The sequence below is a fragment of the Sinocyclocheilus anshuiensis genome, unplaced genomic scaffold, assembly GCF_001515605.1.
Source record: "Sinocyclocheilus anshuiensis isolate Anshui unplaced genomic scaffold, SAMN03320099.WGS_v1.1 scaffold152, whole genome shotgun sequence".
Taxonomy (NCBI): Eukaryota; Metazoa; Chordata; class Actinopteri; order Cypriniformes; family Cyprinidae; genus Sinocyclocheilus; species Sinocyclocheilus anshuiensis.
Window position 1 is genome coordinate 3,915,191 of NW_015555781.1, and position 22,030 is coordinate 3,937,220.

At 36.3% G+C, this 22,030-nt stretch overlaps 2 protein-coding genes across 2 annotated transcripts in view; both read left to right on the forward strand.

Annotated features, from left to right (window-relative positions):
* Nucleotides 1-14,287, forward strand: part of LOC107674588 (1-phosphatidylinositol 4,5-bisphosphate phosphodiesterase delta-3-A-like) — a 24,466-nt gene extending 10,179 nt beyond the window's left edge. The window contains exons 3-15 of the mRNA XM_016468600.1: nucleotides 1,295-1,523; nucleotides 2,619-2,748; nucleotides 2,865-3,090; nucleotides 4,517-4,718; nucleotides 6,377-6,521; nucleotides 6,649-6,801; nucleotides 8,142-8,294; nucleotides 8,550-8,703; nucleotides 9,995-10,111; nucleotides 10,189-10,367; nucleotides 10,504-10,639; nucleotides 10,939-11,088; nucleotides 13,456-14,287. Coding sequence (XP_016324086.1) covers nucleotides 1,295-1,523; nucleotides 2,619-2,748; nucleotides 2,865-3,090; nucleotides 4,517-4,718; nucleotides 6,377-6,521; nucleotides 6,649-6,801; nucleotides 8,142-8,294; nucleotides 8,550-8,703; nucleotides 9,995-10,111; nucleotides 10,189-10,367; nucleotides 10,504-10,639; nucleotides 10,939-11,088; nucleotides 13,456-13,586 — 2,105 coding nt within the window. The 3' untranslated portion in view covers nucleotides 13,587-14,287. The remainder of the gene's footprint in view (nucleotides 1-1,294; nucleotides 1,524-2,618; nucleotides 2,749-2,864; nucleotides 3,091-4,516; nucleotides 4,719-6,376; nucleotides 6,522-6,648; nucleotides 6,802-8,141; nucleotides 8,295-8,549; nucleotides 8,704-9,994; nucleotides 10,112-10,188; nucleotides 10,368-10,503; nucleotides 10,640-10,938; nucleotides 11,089-13,455) is intronic.
* A 1,749-nt stretch (nucleotides 14,288-16,036) lies between these two features.
* LOC107674589 (glycylpeptide N-tetradecanoyltransferase 1-like) lies at nucleotides 16,037-21,961 on the forward strand. The gene is made up of 7 exons (XM_016468601.1): nucleotides 16,037-16,146; nucleotides 18,661-18,870; nucleotides 19,920-20,028; nucleotides 20,113-20,283; nucleotides 20,430-20,597; nucleotides 20,898-21,035; nucleotides 21,352-21,961. Exons 1-7 carry the CDS (start codon nucleotides 16,037-16,039, stop codon nucleotides 21,370-21,372), a joined length of 927 nt encoding a protein of 308 aa, XP_016324087.1. The 3' UTR covers nucleotides 21,373-21,961.
* Nucleotides 21,962-22,030: the final 69 nt, after the last annotated feature.

The following is a 22,030-nucleotide window of genomic DNA, read 5'->3' on the forward strand; positions in this document are numbered from 1 at the left end:
AAGAAAAACACTGCTCTTAAACTGGGTGTGTGACAGGTATGGATGTGGAATGGGATTTGGCCGAGGAAAAATTTTCAGTCAAAAGATTTATTTTTTTTGCTTTAACCCCTGACTACTACAACAATTATTACAACTTTTGTTTAAAAGAATAATGACACAATACGCTATTTCTTCCATGTTTTAATTTTAATGGTAATCCCTTTGTTTGCCAAAAAATAAAGTTTAACTCTTTAAAATAAAGAGTTTACTGTGGGAGTACTACACTCAACCAACACCAGGGAAGGCAGTTTTTGTCAGAGCCCTTGTTATTCTTAATTTTGACATAAATTTTCATTTTTACACCAGACATATATTTCGGTTCAAAATATATTTCGGTTATCGGTCTACTTGATCTGTAATAATCGGTATCGGCATCGGCCCTGAAAAACACATATCGGTCGCCCCCTACACCATAGCACAGTTTTGTATCTCTGAGCAACATGACGGTGTTTCGTTCCTGAATGAATCAACCGTTTAAAATGATTCGGTTCAATCGCAATGACTCACTTATTAACAGTGACTTGCTGCCACCTACTGGTGGTTTTAAGGATTATCTCGGCAAAGGAGAAGTGCTCACTAACACAGATTTAGACAGATTTGTGAACAATATTTGAGAGAAATAGGCCTTTTGTGTACATAGAAAAAGTCTTAGATCTTTGAGTTCAGCTCATGAAAAATGGGGGCAAAAACAAAAGTGTTGCGTTTATAATTTTGTTCGTTGTAGATATATGCAGTAAATGAGTACATTGTGAACATTTTTGGCACTGGTCATGTTTTACGAGAGCCAAATGAATCCTCACACACATGTCCATCGTCACACATTGCGAAGACACCTTTGACCTCCTCCTTACATGGACAATAATGACTTTAAATAGTTTTATTTTTTTCCTCTAAGTGTCCTTACTGGTTTATCATTCATTTACGTGTTTATCATCAGACTTTAGAGCATTTAGTTTGGTTCATTTTCATTTTGTTTAGTTTAGTCTTCAGCTAAGACTTGCTTTTAGTTTGTTTAATTTAATTTTTTCAATTTAGTTTTGTTTAGATAAATGTTTTAGATTTGTTTGTTTGTTTGAGCGGCCAAACTGGTGTTTGAAACTTGATTCATTTCTTTTTTTGCAGTTCTTTTTGGTGTCACTAGTGGCACATAGATTACACTATTCACCGTTAAGTAATAGATTATGTAATCTATGTAAATTATTATTAGTAGTAATGGTCCAATCACCTGTTTGTGTGTGTGGTTTCTTTCTGTCAGTCTCTGTGACAGAGGTGGAGTGCGTGCGGGAGGGCTGTCAGTCAGAGTGTCTGCGCCGAATGGCAGGTCTGGTTCCAGAGACCCACTGCTTCACTGTGGTCTTCCGCGGAGGAAGGAAAAGCCTGGATCTGTGCTGCTCCACACAGGACGAAGCGGAGCGCTGGGTTCGAGGCCTCCGCACGCTCAAAGACCGCGTCTCCAACATGAGCCAGAAAGAAAAGCTGGACCAATATCCTTAAAGCCATACCTGCAGAGAGAAAGCACTAGTAACAGTCTTTCCTAACTGCAAGTCGACACATGTCTGCTGCGCATTTACAGCATTTAATGCACATTTAATTAAAGTATTTAAATGGAAGGCTTAAGTTTCGCCTTCCTTGGCCACCATATGCCAATAAATGCACATGTAAATAGACTCTCCATTACTGCACAGCATTACTCAGTGAGAGAGCTGACTAAATATAGAGTAGATCTAGAACAGATATCTGAACACCACTCCACCGCACATGTGAACCACAGAACGTATGATGCTACCTGTCCTTGTTCAAAAATACCTTTGTCCTGTTTCTCTTTCCTTCAATGTGGTTTTCACTCTATTGTCTTTTCATTTTTAACCTGTAACCCATTTGTTATCATATAACATTTTTGTTTTGGGTGCTATGTTTACTTTCGACTACATGCAGCTTCTAATTTCAATCGAATGTTAAAGTGTGTTAGTTTTTATTTGTTAAAATAGTTTATTTTATCTCATCTTAATATGCAGAATGTAAGTCATATGTTGATTTCCCTGAATCAGACATTGCTATTGCTAGCCCATCGCAAAGGCAGAGTGGGAAGTGTTTGGGAAACCTGTTTCTTAATTATTATTATTTTTATTTTTTATAAAGTTGGCTGGAACTGTAATAAGACCCTTTGATCAGATACTAGAACTAAAATTTTCAGACTAAATGCTAGAAGAGTTCATCTACAGTGTATATGCAAACATTTTTTAATAAAAAAAATGATATTTATAATAATTTTTATATTTTAATATATTTTATATATTGTATAATATATTCATAAATTTGTATATATTTTATTAATATATTTAATTTAATATGTTATATTTGTAATTATAATTATGCTCTTTTTATTTAATTACATACTTGAATAACACACTAACCTGACGTTACATGAAAAGCTTGGCCCAACCCTGGTCTCATACTTTGTTGAGTTCCTTTGGACTGCAGTTTGGTAGCAGAGAGATTAATTTTTTCATACTGTATGGCTGGCAGCATGTTGTGTATGCATATTATTGGTTTGTCTAATTTTCCCTAACTGTGCACACTTGGATTCGAGGCTATCTGAGACGTGCGGATCAGAACCAGGATGGGAAGATGAGCTACGACGAGGTGAAACATCTGCTACAGCTGATCAACATTGACCTGAACGAACAGTATGCACGCACCCTCTTTAAGGTTTGTGTGAGAGATCAATGTGCATGTGGCAACAGCTGTCATAAAAACTAAAAGCGTTTCATTTAAATGAAGCCTCAAGCAATCTCTTTCTCTTTAATTGCTCCTCTTGTGTGTAGAAGTGTGATCGCTCGTGTGACGGGCGGCTGGATCACGTGGAGATTGAAGAGTTCTGTCGTGAGCTGATGCGCAGGCCGGAGCTGGATGCAGTGTTCAGGCATTATTCCGGTAACGGATGTGTGCTCACCACCTTGGAGCTGCGGGATTTTCTCGGTGACCAAGGCGAAGATGCATCACTGGCCCATGCGAAGACTCTCATCCACACTTATGAGCTCAACAACTGGGGTACACAGCACCATACATTATTAGTTATTGAATGTTTATGGACACTGGGATTTTATGTATACGTATACATGGATTTATAAATATATACATATACTGCTGTTTAACTTTAATATTAATCTTTTCCTTCAATTCTTCAGAGTACTGTATACAGCCAGGAGAGTAGACACTTCGCTGTTCAACAACATGCACAATATTTATATTCTTACTTGCATAAACAAGACACAGAGAAACTCATGCTACATACACATACCCTCAGGTCCTCTTATTTTTCTTGAACATTATTTTCATTTCTCATGCAGTGCTGAATCAGATATATATTCTTATGTATATGCAGTCTTTTAAAATATAATTAATTATGATATACATCAAAATAATTCTTCCACAGAGGACAGTAAGATTTTTTGTAATGTTTTGATAGAAGTCGCTCACCTGTGCTCACCAAGGCTGCATTTATTTAATCAAAAAATACAGTAAAAACAGTTATATTGTGAAATATTATTACAATTTAAAACAACTGTTGTCTATTTTAATATATTTTAAAATGTAATTTATTCTTGTGATGATAAAGCTGATTTTTCAGCAGCCATTAGTTCAGTATTCAGTGTAACATGATCCTTCCTGTCTTTACTGTCACTTTTGATGTTTTAATGTAACCTTGCAAAATAAAATTATTAATTTCTTTTTTTAAAAATTATAAAACATGAAAGTCTTTTAAATCTATAATTTTCACTGCTGGAAATATTTTTTTATAAATTTTAATAAATCCTAATTTTATTGGCCATAAAATCTTTTATGGGATGAAACTATCAGCAGTGCAAGTACAAATCTGATCCACCATAAAAATAAAAATAAATTATAATAATAATAATTTTTGAACCCTGTACTATAATTTGAGAAACGACCAACAACTGTTAGAGTTGCAACAAACGGAGCTATTTGTCAGAGCTGTTGTCTAGCAGTCGACCCATGGCGCTCATGTGGGCAGTGTCAGTTCAGATCTAGCTCACATTTCCCTTGCTGTTCTCCATCATTTCCTGTCTGCACTCTACTGTTTATACTCTCAGTAAAAATGGCACAAAGGCCAACTTAAAACTGGTTTCAGTTTGTCATTGTGTGAGCTAATGATGTAAAATATCCTACCTGTTGAAAACTGGAGTGCAGGTCCAACAGTAAACTGAAAAACCACACCCGTCCACTTCCACAAACTAGTGTGAGTGCATAGCTCAGTAGTGTGTCACTGGTTATTGTGTCAAATAACTGACAAACCTTGGTTATTCCTTTCTGCTCTTAATAGAGCTGAGAGTAATACGTTAGTAATACAGAATAGGAAAAAGTCTGTGTTAAACATTTCCTTGACCAGCTCTACTGAAGCTTGTGTTTAACAGTGTTAAGTTTCGACTGATATATTTTCTTTTATGACCCTCAGCCCGGAAGAATCTTTTCATGACCCAGAACGGTTTCACCATGTACATGTTTTCGCAAGACAACGATGTGTTTAACCCGGATCACGCTCACGTGTATCAGGACATGAGCAGACCGCTGGCGCACTACTACATCTCTTCTTCTCATAATACATACCTCACCAAAGACCAGGTGACCAGCGCCAGCAGCACTGAGCCTTATATCAGGTACAACACCCACCCAACTGCACCTTATAATCTGCCTCCAGCACCACAGAGCTACTGCAAGTAGACCAAAACACACTTATACTTTGTTCTGTAAAATCCCAATGATTACTTGTGTCTGCATTCCAGCCTTCACTAAGCTTAGCTTATTTAGTAACCATTTGTGTTCTGCAACACTATTGCACTGGGAGAAAGAATTATGCCCAAGGTCACAGTACACTTTTAATTAAACCTTTAATTAGATTAGTTTTAACTTTAATTGAAACATACTCTACCATTCAAAATTTTGTAGTTAGATTTTAAATTGTTTTTGAAAAGAAGTCTCGTCAGGGCTGCATTTATTTGATCAAACACAGTAAAAACAGTAATATTGTGAAATATTATTACAATTAAAAAAAAACTTTTCTACTTAAATATATATTTAAAGTGTCATTTATTCCTGTGGTAGCCATTACTCCAGTGTTCAGTGTCTCGTGATCATTCAGAAATCATTCTAATATGCTGATTTCGTGCTCAAGAAACATTTCTTATTATTATTCAATGTTGAAAAAAAACTTACCAACCCCAAACCTTTGAATTGAATGGTAATGTAACTGTTTGCATGATATCCCACAATGCAATGCTTTTTTCAGGACTTTGTTGTGTTATGAAAGAAAATGGCCTAGCATTATTTTGTAATGTAAAAAATTTTTTGTCAGTGTAACATCCAAAATATTAATTGCCTAAATAAATTGCCTGCATTAGGTAAAATTTATTTTAATTTTAATCATGACAACTCTCGGAAGATTTTAACATGGTGATGGATATGACAGTGTTAATGTATGAGATCTGCTACGCTGCTGCTGCTGCTGCTGAATTGCTGCTGCTCTTGGCTATTGCTGTAGTTGTAGATTATTGCTGCTGCTGCAAGCAAGTACAGAAACTTGCTACTGCCAATGCATATGGCGATACGGTGCCGTGAGTATTTAAGACGTACTGCTGCTGCACAAATAGCATATAAAATAACCCCGTAGCAGATCTATACAGGTGGAGTTGGAGAAGGTGGAGGGTTTCAGAGAAACTCTGAAAGCGTGATGCAGGAATCTCTAGTGAATGCTAGCCAGCCATATAAATGCAAGGCAGTAAGCTCATTGGCTGCATATGCAGCATGAACCAATCAGCTTGTGCCAAGTCGTTTAACTCTCTGAATATCATCAGTTACATTAACAACCCATCAGCCTGCGCCATCTAGAGTTTCATGACTAAACTATATATTTATTTCTTTATTTTTTGTAAACCAACAATTAAGGTAATTTATAGGGTTATTTTGAGTAGAAAAACATTCTTATCAACTGCAGAATTTTGTGGTCTTATCAACTGCAGAATTTTGTGGAATGGGTTTATTTAGCAAAACAGAGCTAAGAGTAGCTGATATGTTTGTTGAGTGCACACACAATGGATCAGGAATACAGTATGTAGAACTTTATGTATGGCAGATAATCCAATTCTGCAGAAATCTGCAAGGCTCATATTCCATCCAGGCCTTACCTCATGAAATATTTGATCAACAGCGGCAGCTATATAAGACATAGCCACTGTGTTATTAGGATACAACACACAATGCTAATTCACATACACATACTTTATTTGTGGTTAAACTCATGGGTTTTGTGTGTGTTTAGAGCTCTGCATCAGGGGTGTCGCTGTGTTGAGCTGGACTGCTGGGATGGTGATAAAGGAGAGCCTATGATCTACCATGGGCACACGCTCACCTCCAAAGTGCTCTTTAAAGAAGTCATTGAAACCATCGCTCAGTACGCCTTCAAGGTGCAGACGCATGAACCAAATCGTATAATGCCACAAATCGTATAATGCCACAATATGAGTTAGCATGTTTGATAATTAACGCTTAAATAATCGATTCTCTTCAACAACCATGTCTCTCTCTCCATAGACATCTCCGTATCCTCTGATCTTGTCCCTGGAGAATCATTGCTCAGTGGAGCAGCAGGCGGTCATGGCTCAGCACCTGCGCTCCTTTCTGGGAAAGAAGCTCCTGGAAAAGCCACTCAATGACCTGCCCCTCAAAGAGCTGCCCTCACCTGAGGTCACACACACTTCCAGTTTTGCTCTTCCTTGACTTAATAATTCATCAGATTTCCAGAAGTTAAGAGATTTTTAGGCATAACTGGAATAAAAAAAGAAAAAGAACCATACTTATTTTCAGTATGCTAATTGGACGCCACTCACTAAATTAAACTAAACTACTGTTTCAAGCATTTGGTGTTGCATATTGCATAGTTTCACATGTTTCTACTGTATATTATATAAGCAGTATGTATTATGTAATGTACTACGTACATTATGTAATGAATTTCTATGTTAATCGTAATACAGTGGTAAGACAATAATTACTGTAACTATTTATCACTTCATGTTTTACATAACTATAGAGTGCTGTTACTCACACTTACATTTACATTCAAATTACACTCAAAATGTACACTGCTGTTCAAAAGTTTGAGGTCGTTGTCTTGTGCTCAATAAGTGCATTTATTTGATGAAAAATACAGTAAAAACAGTAATACTGTGAATATTATTACAATTTAAAATAACTGTTTTCTATTTTAATATATTTTAAAATGTAATTTATTCCTGTGATGGTAAAGCTGAATTTTTACATGATCCTTCAGAAATCATTCCAATCTGCTGATGCTCAAGAAACATTTGTTATTATATATATATATATATATATATATATATATATATAGTGTTTTTTCAATGTTGATTCTTTGGTGAATGTTGATTCAGTGTTGATTCTTTGATGAATATAAAGTTCAAAAGAACAGCATTTATTTGAAATAGATTATTTTTAAAAAGTCTTTACTGTCACTTTTAATCAATTTACAGTAATGCACCTTTACTGAATAAACGTATTGTTTTCTTTAAAAAAAAAAAAAAACTTTTACAAGGTAGTGTATATAATTTGGCAGACGCTGTCCAAAGTTACCTCCATATATTCTGTACAAATCAAACCCAAGATCTTGGTGTTGCTAACCCTTCCTTTCTTGCTCTTGGAAACTTCCTGTTTACTTTCTTAGGATTATCAGCAAAAACATCTGACCCTTGCTGTCTACAAAAAAGGGAAATGTGCAATCATGTAGTACTAGGAATGAATTTAAGTCAACAGTCATGTACTGTAGTGTACACTTTTATACCGCCTCAAGCACACTTGCTTCCATTTTCATATTTATGATGACTTCCTCTCTTTCACTCTCTGCATTTTCTGTCATGACACCATTTTTCCATCTTATTTAAGGCCTGGTCCATCCTCTGAAATAAACAATTGTTTACAATGTTTTAAAGCTACCATTTTCCAAGTCAGAACAAAGTGTTCCTGGTATTGGTGAACATTTCTATTTCTCACATGTGCCTTGTTTACTGTAGGAGTTGATGGGGCGGATCCTGCTGAAGGGGAAGAAGTTAGGTGGTCTGCTGGGGAAGACTGACAGCTGGACTAGCTTCTCGTATAGCTCAGATGAAGAGTCTGCGGCTGGAGGGGGTGGAAACAAAAAGGAATCCAAAAAGGATCCTGGGAGGGTGAGTCCAGATATTTATTGCTTTTTGTGCCAAGGTAATAAATCCTGTTCTCAATTTTGTAAATTATTGGAAGATTGTGTGGTTTGATTGTCTGTGTATGAGTATGATTACAGCTCAGCTAAATGTATTAGCTACAGTACAGTATATAATGTATGATATGTGTGTGTTTATGATACATACAATGCCTAAATGTTTGCTAAAAATATCTGCTTGTGTGTGTACATTTACTTTTACACATATAAATTCCATACCCAGTCTATGAGCACTAAACTGAGCCCAGAGCTGTCAGATCTGGTGGTGTATTGTCAGAGTGTGCATTTCAGTGGTTTCGAGACAGCTGGTCAAAGACCTCCTAGCATGATGTCCTCTTTCTCTGAGAATGAGGCGCTCAAACTCATCAAAGACTCAGGTGAGATGAACAGGACAAACCTTGAGCTGCATTTTCACTCAAGTCTCGTCATATTCTTTATCATATACCGGCCTGATCCACAGAGCCACTGCAAATGTGATAGATAGATAGATATATAGATAGATAGATAGATAGATAGATGGATGGATGGATGGATGGATGGATGGATGGATGGATGGATAGATAGATAGATAGATAGATAGATAGATTAGATAGATTAGATAGATAGATAGATAGATAGATAGATTTTTTAGCAAGCTGTTTAACTTTATATTAATACTGTGATGTCTGTGATAATAGATGTGGCACGTGACTTCCCAGCAATGCACTATTGTATGTATATATTTCACATATTACTGTGAACTGTATTGTTTTTCATGTTTGCTGCTTTTATCTGGACCGGCTTGTTGCCTGGGGCCCCACCAGATGTTTCATAATAAAGGAGCAGATCATCAGATCACTTCCAAAGCAAAGACACTGCTCTTCCAGCAAACACTGACAGCCAGCGGCATGACAAATTTACATCAAACTCATGTCATTTCATAATTAGATCGTGTCACCACTTTTCAGAGCTTAACATTTACCACACAAACAATAATAACTGACAACCAAAAAAAAAAAAGTCAAAGATCAGTCACGCTATCTGTTCTAGAAAAAACTAGTCACATTGATACATATCAAATGATATAATGTATTTAGTAAATCAAAGCAATATTTATACTATTGTTATTATTAAGTCTCTAATGGTCACCATGACTGTATTATTTGATGAAAAATACAGTAAAAACAGTAATATTGTGAAATATTATTACAATTTACAACAACTGTTGTGTATTTTAATCTATTTTAAAATGTTATGTATTCCTGTGATGCAAAGCTGAATTTTCATTATTCCGGTTTTCAGTGTCACATGATCTTTCAGAAATCATTATAATATGATCATTTGGAATGCATTTATTTATTGATTTTTTTGTGGAAAACTTGATAATTTTTTTTCAGGATTCTTTGATGAATAGAAAGTTCAAAAGAACAGCATTTATTTGAAGCCAATGAGAATTTCAATTAGGTAACAAATAATATATAAACAACAATTTGTATATACTGTCAATAAAAGTAATAATGTAGCATTTTGTCATGCTGATCTGCTGTTTGTTAAAAAAACCCAGCAAATTTTCTTTGAAAACTGCTGTAGAAATTTAGTTTAAAAATATATTTATAAATATGTATTTCTCCTTGCATGAGTATCTGTGTCTGTTCATTTGTTTTATGTGCATATTTTTGTCCCCTGTAGGGAAGTTGTTTGTTCGACACAACAGTTGGCAGCTGAGCAGGGTTTACCCATCAGGCCAGAGGTTACAGTCCTCCAACTACGACCCCCAGGACATGTGGAACGGAGGCTGCCAGATGGGTGAGCAACTGAACATTCCTGCATGTCTGCAAGTACAGCAGCCAATGCTTGAATGCTTCTTTCTCTCTGTTCTCCAGTGGCTCTGAACTTCCAGACACCAGGAGAGCAGATGGACCTGAATCAGGGTCGCTTTCTGCCCAACGGGCGCTGCGGATATGTGCTTAAACCTGACTTCCTGTGTCACCCAAAGTCCAACTTTGACCCTGAGAACACAGGTGGAGGACCAGGACATATACCCACACAACTTACCATACGGGTTAGTAACGGCTCCTCTTCTCTTACAGCTGACAGGAAATATTGCTCAGGATCCCATGTGCTCTGTAAATATTGTGATAAATCTCTCTCTTTTTTTTTTTTTACTGTACTTCTGGGCCGTTTTGTTTCTCCCACAGGTGATCTCAGCCCAGCAACTTCCTAAAATAAACACAGACAATCCCAACTCCATTGTGGACCCGCAGGTCTGGGTGGAGATCCATGGAGTTTCCATCGATAAAGCTCGTGCAAAAACCCAGCGCATTGACAACAATGGTGAGGCCACTGAGATTTTCAGTTATCCAAAGGTATTATGTTGTGTTGTATGATTGGTTAATCTATATCAATCCATTAAAATTGTGTGTGTGATAGAAACTTTAGTGATGTTTTAATGGTTTGTATATTGATTACAGTGTTTAATTTGTTTTTATTTTGTTGTTTTGAGCAATTATTTTGTGTGTGGCGACCATTCTAGCAGTAAAATGAGAGGTGTTCCTGTCAGGATTGAATATTGAGTATGTGTGTGTGTGTGTGTGTGTGTTTGTGTGTGTGTGTGTGTTTGTCTCCCCCTGCAGGTTTCAACCCCCGCTGGGATTGTACTGTGAGCTTTCAGCTGCAGGTGCCTGAACTGGCCTTGGTGCGTTTCATGGTGGAAGATCACGACTACAAATCCAAAAATGATTTCATTGGCCAGTTCACCCTCCCTTTCACCAGCCTTCGAACAGGTGTGTGTGTGTTCAGATCACACAGTATGATGTTTTTATAAAACATATACTATATTAAACATGATTTGTGGTGGAAGTACTGTATGAATTTTAAATTTTGTTAAAAAGTTTGGGGTCAGTACGATTTTTATGTAAAGAAATGAATACTTTTTGATCGATTTGATGCATCCTTGTTGAATAGATCAGTGACAGTGAATACATTTATAATGTTAAAAAGATTGCTATTTCAAATAAATGCTGCTCTTTCTATTCATTAAATAATCATTAAAATTGTATCACAGTTTTTTCAGCATTTATAATAGTAAGAAATGTTTCTTGAGCCGCATATCAGAATTTCTGAAGGATCATGTGACACTGAAGACTGGAGTAATGATGTTGAACATTCAGATTCACAGGAATACATCACATTTTAAAATATATTAGAGCAGAAAACAATTATTTTAAATTGTTACATTATTTCACAATATCACCGTTGTTTTACTCACCCCCGAGGCATCCTAGGCGTATATGACTTTCTTCTTTCAGATGAATCCAGTCGGAGTTATATTAAAAATTGTCTTGTGTGTGTGTGTGTGTGTGTGTGTGTGTGCGCGTGTGTGTCTGTGTCCCTTGGAGTGACATGTTTGTGCCTTTTTTGCCCCTAGTAGGTACATATTAGTACCTTAAGGGTACGTATTACTACTCTGGGGTACTGATGTGTACCTATTGGGGATGGAGGGGGTGCAAGTGTGTCCTTTTGGGGGTGCTGCTCCGGGGATGGGTTGTTTTGCCCCAAAAGGTACCATTTTAAACCCCTTTTTTTCTGTGTGTACTACTAAATATTGTAGAAACTTAATTTTCTGTAAAGTTGCTTTGCAACGATTTGTATCGTGAAAAGCGCTATACAAATAAACTTGAATTGAATTGAATTGAATTGAAGTGTGTGTGTGTGTGTGTGTGTGTGTGCACTGGTTTTGGTGGTTTATGAGGACACAAATGTGTATAATGACATTGGTATAACATAGGTATTATAATGTGAAGATGGTTTATGAGGACACTGCCTGTGTCCCCGTAATCCAAAAGGTTTAAAAAGCATACTAAATGGTTTCTAAAAATGCACAAAGATTTGTGTGAGGGATAGGTTTAGCTATAGGGTTGGGGTAGGGTGACAGAAAATACAGTTTGTACAGTATCAAAAAAATTGCGCCTATGGAGAGTCCCCGTAAACCACCAGTATCAACATGTGTGTGTGTTCAGTTCACACCGTATGATGTTTTTATAAAACATATACTATATTTAAACATAAACATGATTTGTGGTGGAAGTACTGTTTGTATTTTAAATTTGACAACACTAACTGCCGTTAGAAAGTTTGGGGTCAGTAAGATTTTTATGTAAAGAAATTAGGATGCATTAAATTTATCAAAATCAATGACTGTAAATACATTTATAATGTTACAAAAGATTTCTATTTCAAATAATGCTGTTTTTTTTTCTTTTTATTCATTAAATAATCATGAAAAACTGTGTCACAGTGTTTTCAACATTGATAATAATAAGAAATGTTACTTGAGCAGCAATTCAGCATATCAGAATGATTTCTGAAGGATCATGTGACACTGAAGACTGGAGTAATGATGCTGAAAATTCAGCTTTGCATCATAGGAATAAAGTACATTTTAAAATATATTAAAGCAGAAAACAATTATTTTAAATTGTAATAATATTCACAATATTACTCAAATAATTGCAACCTTGATGAGAATACGAGACTTCTTTCAAAAACATAACAAAATTTACCAAGCCCAAGCTTTTCAATGGTAGTGTAAATAATATAAATTCATGTTTTTAAATAAACTATTACATAAAGTTGTCAGAACACAATGCTTGAAATATCTACTGTAACAAAGAATTATTTATCAAGGACATAAAAAGGACATACTGAAGAGTCAGATCAACCTTTGCCTTCAAAACAGCTTCAGTAGTTTTTGGAATGTTGTTATCCAAGTACCCAACTGTGTGGAGAGGGATTTTGCACCATTCCTGAATAAGAATATTTTCCAGTTCACTGAGAGATCAATGAGATGGAAATCTGCTTCTCAGTCAGGGGCCTAGAGCACGTAATGGTTAAAAAATGCCTAGATCTGAAGTTCAAGAAGGACATGAATCGCATTTGAATTAATCCTGATTTTCATAAAACTTTGACTTTAAGTTTTATGGAAAAACACTGAGACAAAGAAAAACTAAATATAAACAAAATTGTAATTGTTCTGACATCTTTAAAAGAATAATAATAATCGGTGGCGTATGTGGTACCTATTACGTTGAACACTTGTTTTAACTAGATTTTTCACATATATTTATTCAAGTGTTTGTGTTGTCCTCCAGGTTATCGTCATGTTCACCTGCTAAAAGCTGACGGCTCTAGTCTGTCTCCTGCCACCCTCTTCATCCATGTCAAGGTGGTACGGCGAGGAGTTCCTATTAAAACCGTTTCTGAGCGGATAGGCAAGGCCTGAGGCTTCTGTCATGATTCCTGGAAATGTTTATTTGTGGAAGTACCTTACTGAAGGAAAAGCCCCTGAGCCGGGCTCTTGAGGTGCTGGGACTCTTCAGAATGAGACCACCTATAAAAGCATTGGACATACAAGCACAAACACTGTGCACAACAATCTGCAGAAAGTCAGTGTAGTTTGTCAGTTTGTGATTCAAAGTGCATTTTGCTTTTTTATTGTTCTTTTGTGGTGTAGAGCAGAACGTCTTAACGTGTTATAGCCGTGTTATGGTTGAAGCTTAAGATGTTATGAAGTCAGTATTGTTAGAAGGTACAAGTCAGTGTTGTTTATAGAGTCCGTTTCCATTGAGACCGATTTCTATTGAGTCTCTGTGAGCATTGAAATCAGAAAATGTAACACATTTTATGAAAATGTTATATTTTAATTGAACTTAAGCTAGTCTTTACATGCTGGACAAGAATTATATGTACATGTAGATAGAAATGAACTGTCTTTAATTTTTTTATAGTTTGAATCTTGTCGTTTTGTTGGTGGTTGTGATATGCTGAACACTGATAGCAAGGTAAAGAAAGTGTAGAAAAATAATTTTGAAGGAATACTTAAAGCATAGCAAGAGTCATGACTATTTTTTTGCAGTATTTTTTAATTGATTCAAACACCAACAGCGTTTTAGCAGTATATAAGTAATAAGAAATCAGTAATTATCAGTAGTTAAGCAATCCGAGTAATAGGATACTTCTGAAAAATAATAATATATATTAATATAATGTAATAAATATAATAAATATTCAATATTTTTAAACAGCTACCACTAATGATGAATACTGTGTTTAACAATGTCAATCAATGTGAGACATAAGATTTTATCATTAAAGCCAAAAGCAAGCACTGAAAACATTCAGTGTCATAAGATGGTCAAAATTATGGTCAAAATATGGTCAAATATGATCAAATTACACGACTTGACCAGTGCTTCCTAGTTGAAGATGTAGCCACCTATATCACTTGCCACTAGATGCTTTTTCAAGTTTGTTGAATCATGAAAACATTATTTATTAATAACTCATAAATGTCTGTGTTTTGTACTAGGCTATTTAGCATAATATTATATAGTAATGTGAGCTGCTTCTGTAAAGATGTGTTAGATTTTCTGTTTCACAGCAGAAAACAGATTTTAATGTCTTACTTGTTTATACAGTACTGTATGTGTAAGTTTGTGTATACATGCTTAAATTTGAGCAAGAATACATTATTTTTTTTTAAGTTGTATTGAAATAGAAAATCAGTAATTAATTAATTTAATTAATATTAACTAGTATTTATTTTTACATTATCAACAGCAGACATCAGTTGCAAATCTTCACTTATTTAAGCACCGATACTAATTAGGTTCAGATTAATTTTTTGCTTGTGTAGCCTATTTTTGAATCCATGAAAATATGTGAATCAATCTCCATTGTGCAGTTATGCTCATTAATTGTTTTTATTGATATTTGGAAAGATGTAGTGTCTTTGAAAGCATGCCTACATTTTATAAATTTAAAAATCGAACTGTACCTAATTATTGTGTGGTTTAATGACTTCTGAATGCCTGTATGTGCATGTGTGCGTTCTTTATCGTAGGCAACAATTTTATCCATTTTTCCCATTTCAATTTTGTTTGTTTTTTTGGACTACAGATAAAAAAATGCCCTTTAGCTATTACCTCTGGTGCATTTACAGTAATGTTTATTAATGTGCACTGTCCCAAATAATTAAATAAATTTCACAACATGGGATGAAATAGACTGTCCTGCATAGAACAGAACTACGGAATGTAGCGATATGGTCGGGGGAGTGGCGGTGGCAACACTGGGGTGTGACTGAGGTGGTGATGGAAGGAAGTTGCGTAGATTCAGGAAGCGATCCGGAGACGGATGGAATGGATGGCGGGGAATTAGAAAGTACTGAAAATAGTAATTGGACTTTAGTGGAAAATCGTAAAAGGAAAAAAATGAGGGATCAAACATCTGGATCAGATAGTGAAAGAGAAAGGAAACAGGTTAGTAGACCGAAAGAGGAGTACAAGGTAATGCTTAAATTTCTTGCGGAATCGGCTAATGTGTTGAACCCAATTAAAATAACTAAAGCTCTGAAAGAAGCGGTTGGCAAGATTGATAGTGCAAAGAGGGTGAGAGATGGCAGATTACTGTTGTTGTGTCATGACAAGAAGCAGCAAAATACAGAATGTGTTAAACAGTTCTCATAAAGGTTATAAAGCTCTCATTAATTTTTTGAAAATAACAAATTTATATATTAAAATATAGGTAGAAGGGTTTTTTTTTTTTTTTTGAGAATTAGCATTTCCCTTGATATCAGCCAGAACTACAGAAACCATCGGGCTTTGCGGCAGTCCACCAATAGTTTTGCGGGTTGTGAGGGCGCAGGGCGAGATCCTCACTTCCTGGTTAAAGATGGCGGATGAGAATGAGACAGCACCGCAGCTGGAGAAAGAAACTGAGGTAGAAGTGGATCATGGACACTGCAGCAACTGTGAAAATGAAGAGCATCACTCTGATGACGGGTGAGCGTGCATGCATTTTACTGTTAGCTCGTAAATATAAAATACTCTTCCACAACGCCCGAAAAGACGGGGCCCTTGTTCAACTAGGCTGTGGCACGCTAACAGCGTATCAGCCCGCCCCCTGGTCCTACGCTATTGGGTCACTGCCTTTATTGACGGACGGATCTCGAAAACGATTGGCTCAGACGCCGTCAATCAAACAAAAGGACTGTTCCAAATGGCCAGTTCTATACGATCATTGGCATTTGTGTGAGGTTTAAAAGCCTCACTACAATTCTTGGTTTGGTAGAAAACAAATAAGCTATTACGTTTAAAGTCGCTATTCCATGTCCTGTAACAACAATAAACTGACCGATATTAATAAATAACCCGCAAAATCGCTTTCAAACCCGGTATGCAGGCCTTTATGAGCACTAGGTTGTTAGTAATCTGGATTTGCTGTCGCTAACTGATGGCTTGACGTGATCTAGTTAGCTCGACTGCTGCTAGTAGCAAATGGGGCATCCTTAAACGTTTTTATCACCCTGCTCTCGGTTCGCCCTCGCTCTCAGGTGTCTTGTCTTCACCGATGCTGCCTGAGTTTCACTTTCAGTACCAAAGAGCTCCTTGGATTCACCAAATTCCTTCTGCTGCCTCTGGTTTACTGAAAGAGACTCATTAACCAGCTTCTTGTACAGCTACATGTCCCTCAAGGTCATTACACGCACCGGCTTGAATAAATTAGGGAACAGAGAGTGAACTACTACGTTTTATTATTATAATGATGTAATGGCAGTATGCCGTAGATCACGTAACATGAATATACAATATTTGCCTCATAAGACACATTATGTGGTGGCTCATATACAATTAAGGGTCCCTCATTTATCTCAAAACTTTACAAGCAAAACCATTCATTTCATGCACTAGTCAATTGAAAAAAAAAATTTTAATCATCTTTTAGAGTACAAATTAAAATGTTTATTTTATTACACTTTATCTTTTTGCATCTGTTGATTTCAATTGCAATACATGTAATCAGCCGTTTTTTCAAAATGAGTTTTATGCATTGAGCCAGAAATCTCCATTTCAGTTACCATTTTCAGTAAACTTTCCATTTTTATTTCTATCTATATTATAAAGCTTTTTACACAGCGGATTTATAGCACATATAGCACCTGATTTATTTAACATTATATTTATAGAAATATGGTTGGGGGGGGTGTTAACAATATTTTCTGATTTATGAAGTGATAAAAAGAGATGTCCAAAATCCCCTGTTAATTTCAATTAAATCCAAATTTCAGCAATTTTTTATTGTTCCTCCCTGCATTAAAATTATATAAAAATTACATGTTATCTTTGCCTAATGCGTTTTCCTGTTTTTCATCTGGTCATAATTGGATCTCTCAACCTAACCATCTTTCCAGAAGAGACTTCCAAAACCAGCCAAAAGACTACCCCGACCAGACTAGGACAGTTTCAATCAAATTAGACATACATCATTTAAATCTACTATACTATTGTCCATTAGGTTAAAGTGGTGGTTGGTTATGATTTCACTTTTTTAACTTTAGTTAGTGTGTAATGTTGCTGTTAGAGCATAAACACCGTCAGCAATGTTACGACACTCAAAGTTCAATGCAAACGGAGATATTTTCTTTTAAAGAAATCGCTGTTCAAGGACTGCAAAAAAAAAAGGTTGGTAGGGGCTACAATGAGCTCTGAGCCCATTGCGTAGTTTTAGTGAGGGGCTTCATAGAACCAGGAACTTAACAGACCTTTTTTGACAAGAACGGAAATAGCGTTGTAGAATAAAGGTAAAATATGTGAAAATAACACGTTATATAACGAAGCATGAACACATGTTACACTGCACCCCATAAACACAATGAAGCCTTCGAAAAAAGCTGAACAGCCACCCCTTTAAGAGGACATCCTCCATTGCAGCTTATATTTATTGAAGCAGTATAGAGTAAAAGAAGAGAAGCCCCTCTTTTTTAGGGATAGATGGCTGTCAAAGCAATAGTCACAGGGGTGCTTGTTTATCCGTCAGTCTTTGTCATATAGCCCACCTCCCCTCACACACACAAAGCATGCTTTTTCTGCAGGTCATGACGTGATAGACCATCTGTCTCCCATTAACAAATGTAGCTCAGCTCTGTCACCTCTCTCCCTTCGTGAGCATTAATAGGATTAGCTGTGCATCTCTGTAAGTCGTCCCGTTCCAGCTTGACCACTGGTGTGGGGCTCGGCTCTTGTGTCTGTGTAGTTTAATCATGAGTTGAATTGCATGCTAGGATGGAGAGACATTAGTGTTTTATGTTAGGTTTATCTTCTTTTTTTCCCTATATATAACTGACCATTTTAAAGAAAGACTCTTAAAAGATTGTAACCAATCAGAGACATGTTTGACCATAAATGTAATGGTGAAACTGAGGCATTTAAATTATTCTTGTGTCATTTAGAATGACTAAATCTAGGCACATTTTTCTCACATTGTGCAGACTGAGAGTACTTAGGTTGAGCACTCAGTTCCCTTGTTGACCCATATCTGCTCTTCAATCTTCCCAGAGAGAAGATGATGGTGGAGATTAACTTCCTGTGTGTGCATAAGAAACTTCGCTCGAAACGAGTGGCTCCGGTACTCATCAGGGAGATCACGAGACGGGTCAACCTGGAGGGCATCTTTCAGGCTGTGTACACCGCAGGTGTGGTGCTACCCAAACCAGTGGGCACCTGCAGGTAAGACACACATCTGCCCTCTTTTAATATGTACAGGTGCCTTTGTGTAGAGTGAAAGGTAGCATTAGATGGGCTATTGGGTGGCAGATGTTGCTAAGCCTCAAACTCCTCCCTCTGACACAAAATGACCTTCCTCCAGGGGGTGCATTGGTGCTTAAAGATGCCTTATTATGCCACATACAAATCTCATAATGTTTTTTTTTTCTTGTCACTGGAGAGGTTTGGCCACACTGTAAAAAAAAGTAAAAATCCGTAAAATTTACAATTAAAAAAAAAAAACAGCACCTGTGGTTGCCACAATTTTACCGTAAAAAATAGAAACATTTTTGGATTTATGATTTAATTTAAATTTACATTTAAAAACCGTATTTCATTAACTGATGTAATATTAATATACCAATTCATTTTAGATTTTAGTAAATTTGAAGTGAAGTAATCCTTTTATTCAGCAAGGATGTTTTAAATAGATTTAAACGTGACAGTAAAGACATTTATGATGTTACAAAAGATTTCTATTTCAAATAAATGCTGTTCTTTTGAACTTTGTTTATTGATTATTTCTGACGGATCATGCGACACTAGAGTAATGACTGCTGAAAATTCAGCTGCACCATCAGGAATAAATTAAAATATATTCAGATAGAAAACAGTTATTTTAGATTGTAATAATATTTCACAATATTGCTATTTTAACTGTTTTTGATCAAATAAATGTAGTCTTGGTGAGCATTCTTTCAAAAACATACAAAAATTGTACCAACCCCAAACTTTTGAAAGGAAGCATATATGCTGAATTTCCCATAACAATTAAAATAAAATGTTAGTGTTTTATTTTGTAATAACTAATGACTCTTATTAATGCAGTCTGATGTGTCGTGAAGTAACAATTGCCACATGACTCTGCTACTCTGTTACCTTAATATAGGGCTAAATAATACAGAGTTGAGTGTTAGACATAACAAATTGTTATGCCTAACATTGTTTTTAACTTTTTTTTTTTTTTGGAAATCCCTGTTTCACACTATTTGCCTTGCTTATTTGTATGGTAGATACTGGCACCGGTCCTTGAACCCACGAAAGCTGATTGAGGTGAAGTTCTCTCACCTGAGTCGAAACATGACTATGCAACGCACCATGAAGCTCTACCGACTGCCAGAGGTGTGTGCCAGCCTGCTTCTCTGGGTAACATCTGGGAAGTTTCCTCTTTTCCTTGTTTTCTTATGGCATGTTTCTCTCCGGTAGGCTCCTAAGACTTCAGGTCTAAGGCCGATGACTGTAAAGGATGTGCCAGCAGTTCACCGCCTGCTGAAGGAATACCTGAGTCTGTTTAACCTGGTTCCCGTCATGAGCCCTGAGGAGGTCCAACACTGGCTGCTTCCTCAGGAGAACATCATTGACACCTATGTAGTGGAGGTATTACACTCACTGAACCCTAAGAATACATGGCATATATCATCCTAGTGATATCAAACATGAAAGTTTTTGAAAATAAGAATAGACAATGGGGTTATTTCTGTAATATATTTGATGTGAATTGCCTTTCCTTTATATCACTGTAGAATTCAGATGGGAAGCTGACTGACTTACTGAGTTTCTACACTCTGCCGTCCACTATCATGAACCATCCTGTGCATCACAGTCTGAAGGCAGCGTATTCCTTCTATAACGTACACACCACCACCACCCTGCTGGACCTGATGGGAGACGCTCTTATCCTTGCCAAGGCGGTCAGTCAGTGAAAGTTGTTGATTTTCATTATCAATTGAATTGATTAATTAGCCATAATATGAGTTTACTTAGCTATAGTTTTGGTGTAAATTTATCCCTAGAAGTGAACTACAGTTTTCCTCATTTGGAAAAGCCTTTCAAAAATGAATTAATGTTATTCTAGCAGTGAAGCAAACCTGCGTTTATTTAGACTAACACCTGACTAACATCAGTTTGAAGTGGTTAACGGGCAGGAATTGGAACATTAAACTATGAGCAGCAAATTTATTAAAGCTTTTCTTGTGCCATTCCCCCTTCAGAAAGGATTTGATGTCTTTAATGCACTGGACCTAATGGAGAACAAGACATTTTTGGAGAAGCTCAAGTTTGGCATTGGAGATGGAAACCTGCAGTATTACCTCTACAATTGGAAATGTCCCAGCATGGGTTCAGAAAAGGTACAGGTTTTCAGATGTCATACACATGATTGTCCTTTTCAGTCAGAGTCAAGTGAAATTCATTGGCTTGTACTCTTAAGTTAGCATTGACATTGCTACGTTCATATACACTAGGTGGCCATAGTGCTTCACAATCTGGCTCCCAAAGCACCTAGGTGTCACTTTGTATGGTTTTCCATTGTAATTATTTTTATTTTTTATTTAATAATTTATTGAGCATTTTATTTCTTTATTTTAATTCAATGTGTAAAAATCCTTGAAGTTCAATATACTGTTTACTGAGCTGCTATAATAATAATTACTATAATCTTTTTAGGTGGGTTTGGTTCTACAGTGACCTATTCCACCATCCATAATCTATGTCTCGCATGACAGCGAGGCTGATTTATGACATCACGCACTGACCACCTGACAGATGCTACCAATGGACTTCCTGCTTCAGGAAGGAGAATTCACCGCCCATTTTTAAGTTTCAACTTTGACCTTTTGGACCTGCACTACTTATTTCTCTCTCTCTCTCTTTCTCTCTCGCTTTCTTTCTATTTCCCACACTTCTTATTCTCTCTCTGCGCATGGACCTAAAGCCATTGTAATTACCATCATCAGAGATGAGGAACCTTAATCTGTTATGATTGTTAACAACAGTACACACACACACAAAAAAACTTGACAAGCTCATGATGAACCCTGATGCATAAGTGTTGCGCTATTCGCATCGGTAGATTCAACTAATTCGGTATAACATGATTTTACTCTCCCTATCCAATGAGAGGTGCTTTTTGCAAAATGGATGAAAATGTGTATTTCTAAAGTGTTTTAGAAAAGACCAGACAACAATCAAAGACGCATGAAAATTCCTAGAGAAAAAAAAAACGGCTAATGAGATAATAAAAATCCCAAGTGGACATGACAAGGGCTGCTGTCAATGATTTTCCTGTGGTCATTCTCTTCTTCGCACATCTTAAACTGTTGCCATGGAAACAGTGTCTCTACTT

Coding starts and splice junctions, on each gene's coding strand:
- LOC107674589 (XM_016468601.1), top strand. CDS start 16,037: ATGGCGGATGAGAATGAGACAGCACCGCAGCTGGAGAAAGAAACTGAG. Junction 20,029..20,112: donor AGCTCTACCGACTGCCAGAG/GTGTGTGCCAGC, acceptor TCTCTCCGGTAG/GCTCCTAAGACTTCAGGTCT. Junction 20,284..20,429: donor TTGACACCTATGTAGTGGAG/GTATTACACTCA, acceptor ATATCACTGTAG/AATTCAGATGGGAAGCTGAC.